Source organism: Austrofundulus limnaeus, unplaced genomic scaffold (assembly GCF_001266775.1).
Source record: "Austrofundulus limnaeus strain Quisiro unplaced genomic scaffold, Austrofundulus_limnaeus-1.0 Scaffold1130, whole genome shotgun sequence".
Classification (NCBI taxonomy): domain Eukaryota; kingdom Metazoa; phylum Chordata; class Actinopteri; order Cyprinodontiformes; family Rivulidae; genus Austrofundulus; species Austrofundulus limnaeus.
The window spans coordinates 29279-42184 of record NW_013953532.1 but is presented as its reverse complement, the minus strand read 5'-3'; the positions used below and the strand labels follow the sequence as shown (position 1 = coordinate 42184).

The 12906-nt window shown below is 40.6% G+C and overlaps 2 protein-coding genes across 4 annotated transcripts in view; both read right to left on the bottom strand.

Moving 5' to 3' along the window:
* Positions 1-144: 144 nt before the first annotated feature.
* Positions 145-1728, bottom strand: LOC106534279 (methionine aminopeptidase 2; the record flags this gene model as incomplete). The annotated part of the gene is given in 3 exon segments (XM_014030862.1): positions 145-202; positions 309-404; positions 1533-1728. Coding segments are annotated over 3 exon segments (305 nt in total), but the record flags the coding sequence as incomplete, so codon positions are not given.
* A 920-nt stretch (positions 1729-2648) lies between these two features.
* Positions 2649-12906, bottom strand: part of vezt (vezatin, adherens junctions transmembrane protein) — a 14922-nt gene continuing 4664 nt past the window's right edge. For 2 of the 3 annotated variants that reach the window (XM_014030859.1, XM_014030861.1), the window contains exons 3-12: positions 10138-10227; positions 9880-10064; positions 9479-9763; positions 8312-8470; positions 7989-8136; positions 6446-6798; positions 6155-6348; positions 5968-6062; positions 5667-5874; positions 2649-4323 (exon numbers count right to left, since the gene is read on the bottom strand). In XM_014030859.1, the coding sequence (XP_013886313.1) occupies positions 3821-4323; positions 5667-5874; positions 5968-6062; positions 6155-6348; positions 6446-6798; positions 7989-8136; positions 8312-8470; positions 9479-9763; positions 9880-10064; positions 10138-10227 (2220 nt within the window). In that variant the 3' untranslated portion in view covers positions 2649-3820. The remainder of the gene's footprint in view (positions 4324-5666; positions 5875-5967; positions 6063-6154; positions 6349-6445; positions 6799-7988; positions 8137-8311; positions 8471-9478; positions 9764-9879; positions 10065-10137; positions 10228-12906) is intronic. The other variant, XM_014030860.1, reaches the window with a different exon arrangement.

Genomic DNA, 12906 nt, shown 5'->3' with positions numbered 1-12906 from the left:
GTATCGGTAAGTACCCAAACTGAAGTACTCGTACTTGTACTCAGTCTTGAAAAAACTGGTATCGGGACACCCCTAGTCAAAACACTATCAAACATGACTCAGCTGCTTTTATTTTACAACTTTTTAACTTGTAACTTACATCCTTTCTTCTTCTTTTTCTTCTTCTTTTTCTTTCCTGCAGCATTTTCACCATCCTCTCCATCTGTGTGAGTGAAGATGCTGCTGTTACACCAAATGTGTAAACATGAAACAAACGAGCAGTGTCAAAGGAAACCGTTACATTTGAGCCTTAAACGTCAGATATTTACCTTCCTCACCGTCCTCYTCCTTCTCTTTGTCTTCAATCACCTGCTTCTCCAGCTGCTTGGTCACCTCCACCACTCCATCGGCCTCCGTCTCAACAGCTGCAGCAGGAAGCAGATGGGTAACAGTAAACGCATGCAAACCATGATCACCTTCGCGTAACAACTTTCAGTTTGAAAGGAATTTATTTAACTAAAACACACTAAATTAACACCATCTGAAACCAATACAACAAAAATTTAAAAAAAATGTAATGTTTTCTGCAGATTTTTATGTCCCATGTGGTTACAGGAGACTTCTCGCTACTTCCTGCAATAAAAGTGGAATTTTTGTTTAAAAACAAGGACCTTATATTGCTAAAGATGTAACAAAAGCCAAACATGCACCAGGTTAAAGGTGTGCTAATCTGTCAATCTTTGAACACCACATGACGCCCGTTCCACATAAAATAACAAAAACAAAACAGCAAACACATCAGCAACAATGTGTTTGATGGGAAAAACACAAGAGGGCAAAAGTGGCAGCTAAATTAACTAAAACTTAATAAACACACTTGTGCATCTGAGGTGTAGTTTGAAAGTAAAATTGAACAAATGTATTACCAAGGTTAAATTAGCAGTTTTTTAATCAATGTTTTTGTTTTTATTACATAAGTACTTCAAGGAGAAAGGGAATTACGAAACAGGGAAACTTGGCTGAGGCGCAGCAAAACACACTTGAACACTTCGGCCAAAAGGTGTGGCAAGATCATAGGAATGTTTCGTCAAYCCACAAAATCAGAGCTGAAAATATCTTAAAACATGTACGAATAAAGGTCACTGGTCCTGGGTGAGGTTCTGKCCTGATCCCGGTGTGTTTTCTGAGGCCTGACGGGTCCAAAAGCGAGCAGCACTTGGGTTTCAAGCCCGCATGGAAGAGCAGTGGGAAGTTATWACRTTTGAATGAACTAACTTCCGGCGAYACTTTCAAAATAAATTGCTGCACCAATTATATGAACCCTAAACAAATGACTAATGACAACTTAACCGTCGTGTCTATCGTTTAGTAAAAAAAAAAAATTAACCCAGGCTGTCGTATGTTTCAGATAATACTATTGGAAAAGGGGTATGAATCCATCGACGCCGTTAATTTGAAAGCCACATTCACGTATTTCCGATTTTGATTAAGCTAAATRCAGCTAYATTGACGCAGTTAGCCTGTTAGCAYGACTTCGGCCCAAACAACTTCACCTGTCGTCGCAGACTTTCCCTTCTTTTTCTTCTTCTTCTTCTTTTTCGCTGCCTCCTCAATTGGGTCGGCTTCTTCCCTGATTATGGCCTCCCCGTTTAGCTCACGGTCCTGGACTGGTTTCAGGTTCTGTTCCGCTACAACGTCCGTCATGATCGCAGGCGCTGCTGGAAAAGGAAGCGAGGAGGACTGCTGGACTGCTGATGATGATGCTACGTTCAAGGACACTATGTAATTTTAAAAACGTCATTTAGATCAAAACAYTTGTACACGAGTTGTATTTTACGACTGGGTTATTGACCTGAAAAGGATATTAAAGACAGCAATATGCTTGCAGCTGTATGGCATTTTCTTAAACCTATTACAGATATTTAATTGCATTTATGAATCAATAACATAAAAACTAAAGAATCCGAGCCCAACATGAGCTGCTGAACACCTCGCAGGCAAAACGTGCTGATTCAGCAGAGGGATGTAAATAAGCTTTATTAATGCTCTATTTTATTAATTATAAATAAATTTGTACATATTTTTTACATTTTAATTTTACTTTACTCAAAGTACAAAGACAATGTCAGGTTCAGTTTTATCCGGACTTCTGCAAATTAAAATTAAATTAAATTATTTGCACAGATATTAAAAGTACCTTAATCAAACTTTAATGTTTCATGACTGAAAATAAGTTTTTGCTACAGGTGCCAGTAGCAGTGACATAAACAAGCCACTAGGTGGCAAAGCCATCACAGACAAAACAAACCAGTAAAGGTTTTATTTTTTTAATTACATGTTTAGACTGTCTGGATCAAGTATTTTTATGTTTATAAGTTTAAGTTCCATCACCTACTTTAATGGGATAAATATTGTAGACAAGTGTGTTTAAATGAAATCAACCTTGTCTTGAACTTTTAATAACAGGCACTAAAGGTAAAAGACTAACTGTTGGTTACAAATTGAAACAAAGCATAAAAAATAAATAAATAAAAAAGYGTTTATCTTTTTCAGAGGTAAACTTTTTCATCTTCTATTTGCTCAGGAGGGGTTTTAAGGGGCGCAGCAGCTGTTGTGGATCAAACAAAAGTAAAAGTCGATGAAACCTATCAAATAACCAACCAAACCGGTTTCTTTGCCCCATTTTTTCAGACATAATGACAGATGCCAGTAAACACTTCCAGAGTGGTTCTTTTTTTCCAAGTGTGAAATGCAGAAAGGGCCAGGACAAGGCAAACATGGTGACGAGGTGAAAAACGGGGCAAACAGTGACTTTCTTTCTTTATATATTCAACACAAGCCCAAATCTTTTTTTATTATTATTTAGATTTTCAAACCTGAATGTTTTTAACTTCTAACTGAAGTTAATTACATTCACATCAAACTATTCACACCTGATAACCCTGTAAACACTGACACTGATAAAATGGAGGCTGTGTCACATTTTTTTCTTCTTTAGATACAATAATGTATTCCAAATATGTGACTGCAAACAGGGTTATGAATGTAGGTTCTGCTTTGTGTTCCAGAGACAAACAGAGAAAAAGTGGGGCGGACTAAAATAGAGCGATGATTGTAAAAAAAATAGCACTTGACTCCTCTTCCTGCGGCGCTCCTGCTCCTCTTTAATAAATCAGCTGAACTCTGTTCTCCAGACTTTATTCAGAACAATTTCACTGCAGAACGCTTTGTGTTTATTCAGACACAAATATGCAAACTGAAGAGCAACAAAAACTAAAGAGTTCTTGTTCTGGAGTTGTTTTCACTGCAAACTAATTTCCTCTGATAATTTCTGGATGACTTATCATTTTAAATTTTATTTTTTTAATTAATGAGCTTCTAGGTTGTGAAGGAATTTCAAATTGAAGCTCTAATTTTGTAAAATTATTACTGTAAAATTCTGCAGATCTTAAAACATGTTTACTGTAGATAAACAAAAAAAGGGTCCAGCAGTGAATGATGTCCCACCAGGAAACACTTTGCTCTACAGTAACTCAGCCTGTAGTGTTTTCTTTACTTRTTAATGTTCTAAAAAAGATGTCATGAAAATGAAAAACTGCACGTTTCTTTCACATTTAGAGAAAAACGGGTTATTTTAATAATCTGATGAGCATTCTGCTACTCGAGCCTCCCCAGTGTGAGGTCAGGTTTTGTGTTCGTGGTTCTGGTACCTGAGTTTAAACAGTAAGAATTGTATGTGACGGACAGAAAGACAATCACAGACAGGTGGATGGACAGACCCATCGAGACGAGACCAACTTAAATAAAGTCTCTGCTCGGTTAAAGAACCCGAGTTTATTGTTTAGTCCTGCTCTGAGGTCCCTCCGTCGCTCTCCTCCTCCTCCTCRTCTCCGAACGTCTGCTCCTCCATCTTGACGAGCGAGTGCGAGCGCGCGGCCACCTGAGCGGCGAGGGCGGAGCTGAAGCTGAGCGTCTCCGAGCCGTGGATCTCCGTCAGCCTGTCCATCACGGAGATGGCGGACACTTTGGGTTTCAGGAAGCAGTCCAGGCCGTTCTGGCCGTCCCCTTCGTCTTCCTCGTCCGTGAYGCCGTCGTACTGGTGCAGCTCCGAGGCTCCGCCCCCTCCTCTGCTGCACACCGASGCTCTGCCCGGCTCCCTCTCCTCCGAGCCGCAGCTGAACTCTGTCACGGGGTCTGCAGAGGGGTCAGGCCCCAYCTTGTCGTCCTTTCCTTCCCCCTCCTCCCCTCTGCTTCCTGCGGAGCGCTCTGATAGGTAGTTTCCTTCCTTATCGCCAGTTCCTGCAGGATCACGACTCTGAGCGAGAACTGAAGGCGACGCAGCAGCTACAAGAGAGGCAGAACATCAGAACTCCTTTTTTTTTATAACCGTAACAATATTGCTTTTCTTAGAATAACAGACTTTAAAGGTAACTGTAGAAACACAAGAGCTGAGTCTTTATGACACAATGAAGACATATCAGGTGTGGCTTCAGGAGGRTTAGAGAAAGATCTTATCAGAACACCAGTGCTTCCCAGAAAAACATTTTATATATATATAAATTGTATTAGTGAGTCTAAACAACTGAAATGTTGTGCATTTTCTGAATATGACAGAACGCATATGGACATTCATCATTCCTACTTTTTCTTTTAGATATTTTACAAAYCAAATGTTTTTAATAGTATAAAAATAACATACTACAACTAGATTTTGTAAATATATAGTCACTGGGTAATGAACGACAGCTGAAAAAGCTGAAACAGTATTTAAAAACTACAAAGCAAAACACCAGCTCAAAGTACCACAAACAGAGCTAAAAGCTAAAACAAAAAAAAAAATTAAATCTAGCCAGAAGCTAAAAGTAGCAAAATCCTACCTAAAAGAAGCAAAAGCTAGTTAAAAGAATAAAAAAAATACTTAGAAGCTGGTTAAAAAAATAAAAGTACCAAAAGGCTAGCTGAAAGCTAAACAAATAAAAACCTAGCTAGAAGCTTGTTAAAAAAACTAAAAGCAGCAAAAGCCTAGCTAAAAGAAACAAAAAGAAGATAAAAAAGCAAACTGTAGCAAAGACTGAGCAACAAGAAGCAAAAGCTAGCTAAAAGCTAAACTGAAATATCAAAGGCAAGATAAAAACCGGCTGAAAAATAAAAGCGGCAGAATGGAGCTAAAAGCTAAAAGTAGCATAAAGTAGCAAAAACAGAGCAGACTAGTGAAGCTGATTTGAAAGGAAATGTTTTTAAAAGAAATTAAATTGTCTGTATTTCTATGTGGGAAAAAAACTTTCTTCATTAAATTAAGGTAAATATTTCAAAAAGTGTAAAAGYTACTAAATAGAAAAGAGCACAAACACCTGAACTAGCTGAATGTTCTGATTTATAAACCRCTAAAATAAAACTAAAAGAAAGAAAATGAAGTATTGTTTGTTTTACACCATTTAYACAGATTTACTTAGTAATTATTTTTAATTTTTTTAGTAAAAAAATTGCAATATTTTGCCTAGTTTACAGTRTTGCAATGCCTGTGTCATGATATGTCTCATCTCACCAAATCTTTGCCAATAAACAGGCCTAACAGCAGTGTTACTAACTCTACCTGCACAGGTTAACTACAACACACAGCCTGATTTTCTGATCCGTTCTCCTGAGACTGAGCAGAAACTCATTCCAAGAATAACTCCAGAGCAGACCTTGGTCACTGAACAGCAGCTGCTTCCTCTTCATCCTCTCCCCCTCGGACGCACGGAAACCCAGGACGGCTTTCAGCTCAGACAGGACGCGACGAGACTCCTCCCTCTCCCTCCGCTGTCGCTCCCTCTCCTCTGGAGACAGCATGTCGGACCACGACTCCCTGCCTTCCCCGTCAGACTCAGAGTCTGACACGTAGGCCTCCAACTCCTGGTTAGATCAAACCGTGAAACTGTTTACTTTTGATGCCAACAAATATAAGCTAATATGTAGATATTAAAAGTSGGAGACGTCTGAACTTACCATCTCCTCTGGCACCGGGTCTCGGTCTAGGATCAGGGGGTAGGATGGAGGAGGTGCTTCAGGAACAGCTGGGCCACACTGCTCCACACYGTCACCTGCAGAGACGCAGCACAACGAGCTAACAGCTCCATCGTTCAGCGGAATCAAAATGAAGCACTACAGGTGTGTTTGCTTTGGCCCTGCTCACCTGGACAGTTGTTGGCCCTCCTCAGCATGCGCTCCACCTGGTTGACGGTGTCCTCCCAGCAACCGGCGCTGGCCTGCATGTGTGGGTGGAGCTGCTGCAGCCGCTCGTTCAAGTCCCGATACCCGTCCAGTGTCAGCTCTGCCAGGTCCTTGGACATCATCAGTTTCTCCAGATCATCCTCCAAGATGATCATCCTGCTCATAACAGAGGAAGAAGAATAGTTCAGCTGTTAGTTCAGCTGTTAGCAGCTTTGCTCGTTAGCTGATGTAGCAGAGAGTGTGTGAGTCTCACTCGCTGAGCAGGGCCTTGAGGTGCAGCTGCAGGCTTCGGATGGACGTGTGCAGGGTGTTGAGCTCTCGGCATTTCTCCCTCGCTCGTCCGGTCCGGTCGGAGCTGGAGGCCCTCGGCTGCATCTCGAAGTGTCGGTGGAAGTCGTAGCTGCGCTGCACCTCGCTGAGGCAGCTGGAAAGTGCACGGTGGAGAGGCTCGGTGACGGTGGAGATGGACTGGTGCAGYGGAGGAGGAGGTGAGGCTTCTCCTTTGGGTCTGCCTTCCTCCGACTCCTCAATCCTGTGCGGCGACAGGAGGAGAGCCAGCCGACGGAAGCATTCAGAGCTTTGTCCCAGCCACAGCTGGAACAGCATCTGTGAGACGACAGATTGGACAAGCCTGAAACAACAACTCTTCCTTACTCAATGCTACCATATTTACTGAATTTCAATCTCAATCTCAATTTGTTCGAGTTAAACCAAGCTGAACAAAACTAAAACTACAGACAAAAGTAACTCAAAGTAACAAAACAGACGATAAAAATAAAATAAGCAAACCTGTAGCTAAAATTAGTATTAAAGTTATGCTAATTTTGCTTGCTTTAGTGTAAAATCTAAAATTAGCACAACTGAATATAAAAGTTAAACAACGGTAAGCAAAAATGAGCAAAACAGAATTTAAAATGAGCAAAAGTATAGCTAAAATTTGCTTCAGTGTAGCTTAATTTATCCAGTGTTTTGCTTAATTTAGCTTAACAAATAAATTTTAGCACAAGTGTAGCTAAAAAGCAAAATGTTGCACAATGTTAGCWAAAAGCTACAATTATCAATACTATAGCTAAAAACGGCTTCACGATGTTGCTTAATTTACAGTGTTGTGCTAAATTTAGTTTAAAAGCTAAAATTTAGCTTAAAGCAAAATGTTGCACAATGTTAGCTTAAAGCTAAACTGAGAAATACTTGGTAAAAGCTAAAATGAGCAAAACTGTAGCTACAATTAGCTTTACAGTGTTGCTTACTATATACAGTGTTTTAATTTAGTTTAAAAGCTAAATTTAGTATAACTGTAGCTAAAAGCTAAAAGGAGCAAAACAGTAGCTAAAAGCTAAWCTCAGCACARGTGTAGCTAAAGTTAGCTTTACAGTTTTGCTTAAGTTATCTAGTGTTTTACTTATTTTAGGTTAGAAGCTAAATTTCTAATTTTAAATCAGTTTTGTTTTCTAYTGAAGTGGCTTTAAAAAAAGGTTAGAAGCTAAATTTAACATAAATGTTGTTAAAAGCTTAAAGTAACAGACTGGTAGCGAAAGGTGGCATAACAGTAACTAAAAGTAAAAACTAACATGAAAAAAAAGCAAACACAATAGAACAAAATATACAAAAGTACTATAGAAGAAACTTTAAAAAGTACTGCGTTAGTATTCATCCAAATGTCACTGACAAAAAAAATACTACATACTACACATTAATACCCMCATAGTATTTGTTTTTCTACACAATCCACCTCTTTGAGCCTCTTCTTCTAATGTTACAGCCTGCAGATCTAATCTGAACCCTAAAGGTCTAACCTTGAGGGCCGGCAGGCTGTAGTCATCAGTCAGCTCCTGTGCCTGCTCGTCACCCAGGTGCTCGACTCCCAGCCCGAGCCCCAGCTCCTTCAGAGGCACCGCACACACGTAGTTGGTCACATTATCGATCTCAGAGTTCAGAGGGAAAGTTAGAGGCAGTTAAAGATCCAAAACACACATTTAAAAGCAACACGTGCACCTAAAAACAACATGTGTGCTTTTTAGTCTGGTGTGTTTTCACTGTGAAAATTCAGTTAAAACTAAAYGCTTCAAAGGGTCAAAAGTCATGTATATAAAAACTTTTTTTTTCTGGGAAAGGATATGCCTTGAGCATGTGACAGGTGGCCCTGCGGGAGGCTCTGAAGGAGGTGCGGAGCGCCCGGTACAGGACCTTCCTCAGTCCRATCAGCTGCTGGCTGCGTGGCACCGCCCCCGGCCCCGCCCTGCTAAAGGAGCTGGCCGCACTCACCCTGTCGAGCAAACTTGACAAGTGAAATGTGATTCAACTGTGGAGACGTCCTGAAGAGGCGGGGGGGTCACACACAACACTGATAACCACAGACAGACACCACACGTGGGACGACATGATGAGACCAGACAGACAGATGTGACGACAACAAACAGCTGGATACAGCAGCTTCTTACGCAACAAACAGCAAAACTGAGCCTAAAACTCAGGGAAAATAGTGAGTTTATTTTTATATTACGGTGATTTATGCAACTAAATGATGAGAGAAGATAGATTTGAAGAACAAAAAGTGGACATTTTTGCGATGACATAAGAATGATCCACATCAGACCTCAGGGCTAAATAGCTGAATCAAAAACTGTCACTTTTTTCTTCACGACTTCATTATTTGACCAGTGGTTGTGTTGATTTCTAAACTTTAACATTAGTCACTGAAAAACCCTAATAATAGACTTCACTTATATCCTCCACAAAAACACGATTACATTACACTTTTCTCTTTGAAATCTACTTCAGCATACTTGCTCAATTTTTGTCTTCTTGTAGTTCTGATGCTACTTTTAGCTTCTATTTAGCCTATTTTTGTACTTAGARTTAGTATTTTGCTACATTTAGGTCTTAGCTAGCTGTTTCCTGCATATTGCTAGCCTTTAGCTTTGATTTTACCACTTTTCACTAACAGTTGCTAATACAACTTTTAGCCTACCCTYTGCTATATTTTGCTTTTAGATATTGTTTGCTCCTAGCTAGCCTTTTTCTACCATTAGCAAACAATGTACTAAATCATTACTTTAGGGTTTTACCTAGCATTTTTTAGCTTTTAGGTTTGACTTAATTTCAGTTTTTTTAGCATGTTTCAGCAATAATTCAGCACTCACACACAATCTTTTCACAGTATTTCTTACAAAGCTAAAGCTAAACAGTTTGTAACAGCTTCACATATATAATGAAATTATATAATAGTGCATTAAACCAATCACAGTAAAAGCCTCTAACTGCTGGGTGAASTGAGCACACTTACAGGGTGAAGCCTCTGGAGATGACCTCGGTCTCCTGCACCAGACGCAGAGCTTTACGAGTCAGTCCGGTCAGAGTCTTGCTGTTGCGGACCAGAGTCTGGAGCTGCATGGCCCTGGTGTGGACGTCCGTCTGCATACGACCCCGTTTCCACAGCGCCACCCCCCTCACCCCCACCCAGCCCAGAAGGACCAGGCCCCACGGAGCTGCAGCCACTGACCACAGGCTTTCAGTGGAGGAGCAGAGTCCCAGCAGCACTGCAGCCAGACCCACCAGCCCCGCAACATCCCTGAGCCAGGACCACAGGAGGACGTCAGGTTTTTAGTTTCATTTGAAATAAAAAGGTGTTGTTACTTAAAAGAATTAAACAAGGATCTATCTGCGTATCTTTGAGAAACGATGTACCATAAGGACGGCCTGGCCACGAGGCTCGGTCTGGGCAGGGTGCTCGCTCGGCTGGGGGAGCCAGAGGGCGAGGAGCCGAGGGTRAGCAGGCTGGGGTCTAACAGCTCGATCAGCTCCACATCCTCCTGCAGAAGCACGTCCTGGTCCAGRATGCATCTGACCGAGTACTGTCCAAAACCCCTGTCCTGTTCGCAAGGGAATAAAATGAAGAGAAGCCTTTTCAGACAAACCCTGACGTGACGGCGATAAGCCACCTACCAGCTGCTGTTCCAGCTTCCGACTTTCAGCTGCCTTATGAAGGGGGCTCCAKGTCCACAAGGCCTCAACCAGTCTCCAGAACCGAGACCCCTGGAAGTCACACAGATCAATCATTCCACTGAGAAAAAATAAATAAATTCAAATCGAAGAATTTTGCTAGTGCACAAATCACACTGTAATTATTTAGATAAGATTCTGCAAAAACAAGAGCGCACACTCATTCAAGCTTAAAAAAAAACAACAAAAAAGGAGTAACCCAGGGAGACAAAGTCTTTCAGGCATCAACAATGTGTGCAATGTGTAAACAACTCACCCCCAGATCTTATACACCACCCCCGCTGAGCCAAACCCACATCTCACTCTGCTGTGTTCCTGCTAAAGTTTTATAACTTCCTGAGCTCCCAAAACATTTTGATAAACCTTGCACACAAGCGACTTAGATGATAGAAACGCTGAAGCAATCCAAAGGTGTCGTGAGCTTCATGTCGACAGAGCAGGAAGAGAAAAGCSGGGGAAATGTAGGTTCATTCGACAATTAAAGGCCTTCCTTAAAGAAATAACTGCCGGAGTTTGAAACTGAGATCATTTGATGAAGCTGTAAACCATGTAAATGCTCGATGTCATGCAAAATTTAGAGTTTTCTAAATGTGCGCTGAGGACAAGTCTCAGGTACTACCACACCAAATTTTAGCTCGTTAGCTGTAAAAGTGGCTGAGTAGCTATTCTGTGTTGCTAAGGTCACTTTGCAGCAGCAAACAGATGAGTKTGATTCAAATGTTCACMGGTTCATGAGATACTTTGCTAACTCTACAGACAAACACAATGTAAGACCAGACTTGTTTAAATGTTGCCAGATTGAACTGCAGAATCCCAGAGAATGATTACAGCATAATGCCTAATTGTGAACAGGATTTATTTGACTCTAATCTGCTTACAGTGTTTCATGGCTTCTGTGAAAAGTTTGTTGTGAAATGAAGCTTGTTTTCATTTCCCTTTGGTTTAAAGCACAGCAGTTAGCCTCCAGGCTGCAGCKGTATTGATTATCAATATGTCGCTCATACAACTCTGATCAAAACAAAACAGGACACGCCTTGGTTYRGTCGTCTCCCTAATATCACAGGGCRATTAATCCCAGCGCAGAGATGAGGTCAAGCTTGTACAATCCTGTTAATACCCGGGATTAGTCTTATTGATGCTCATCAGTATTCTGCTGCAGTCTCAGAAACGCTGCAGCTTCCAGACTCTGGGCTGACTGCATTTTAGAGAAGTGACGTACACGCACCCTGCATTTCTGACARCAAACAGAATGCTGCTGGTGCTTCAGCTTGCTGCATTTGCTGCAAAACTAAGAGAAAGATCTGCACAACATACTAAAMGTAAACAATCATTGTCATGATTCCATGACAGCTGTGTCTTATACTGATGGTTAACTTTCAGGTTGTTTTATGTAGAAATAAAAATCCACAGTTCCCAGTTAGTCACAATCAATCAAGTCTCTGTAAATAGAAATGAGTAGATCTAGTGCACATGTGTCAAAMTCAAGGCCCGCAGGCCAAATGTGGCCAACAATGGCATTTTATGTGGCTYGCAAGAGCTTCAAAGATGCATTAATATCTTAAACTAAGCTTCTTTAAAGCCAGCATTAAGAATAAACTACATCTCCCATWATGCATGTCAATTATTTTACCCACAGTAGCCCAGCTGAACTGGTAAGTGGGGATTTCCCACTTACAARTTGTAAATTTAAACTGGATTGCCCCTCCAGTAGGAATTCCCTCTCAGAAARTGGAAGAATTCATAATTTGTGATGGCAGCTACTCACCGCAGCTCAACAGTGAGTAAAACTCTCTTAATTTTACATTTAATAGTATTTCAAATTTACTCAGTCGTACATGTAGTACTTTTCAGTGTTTATAAGAGGACGTGTGAAAAAGGCTGTTTCTATGTAGGAAATACCACRTAAAGCTCAGTTATTGTTTGTTATTGATGCTAAGATGTAGCAACGAGACRAGGAACATGAAGTTTAATTTAACTTTAGTCAAAGTTAAACATGAAACGTAAAAGTTAATTAAAACACGCCTTTGAGAGCCACCATATGCTCATGTGGCGCTCAGTGAAAATGAGTTTGATACCCCTAATGTAGGGTGCTGTRACTGACCTTACTATATTAATTGAACATTATTAAATTCAGTAAGTAATGACACAGGGTTACCTGTTAGTGGTTTTAATGTTATGGCTGATCACATTCGACAGATTGAAATGAGAGGAAAAACAGATGTTTCCCTTTAAACCACCTTGCAAGGATCAAATGGTTTGTGAAAGCAGCTGCAGATTAATTATTTACTGCCCTCCTGGTTAAACAAACCTCCAATACAGACTTATTTGCTTGAGCAGTTTATCATCAATAAAAACAACTAAAACAGGCAAATGCGGCTATATAATATAAATAGCAGTTATGCAACAAAGTAATTTGGTCCTGCGAGACACTAAAGTGAAGACTGTTTCACGTGGCTGTGTTTAACTGTCTTATTTTATTTAGAAAAGCTCATTTGAGCTTGTAAACATGTAGATCCTCCTAATATTACACCTGAAATAAGCCCTCTGATGCTGCAGCGAGGCGCAGTGAGGTGGAGTAACTGAGAGGGAGTGAAGCATTATTTATTCATTCACTAAAAGACTTGAACTTGTGTTCTTCTCAACTGTTGCACACACAAAAACAGAAATAGCTTCTAAAACAGTAACGTCAAACTTTACAGTATATATATATAC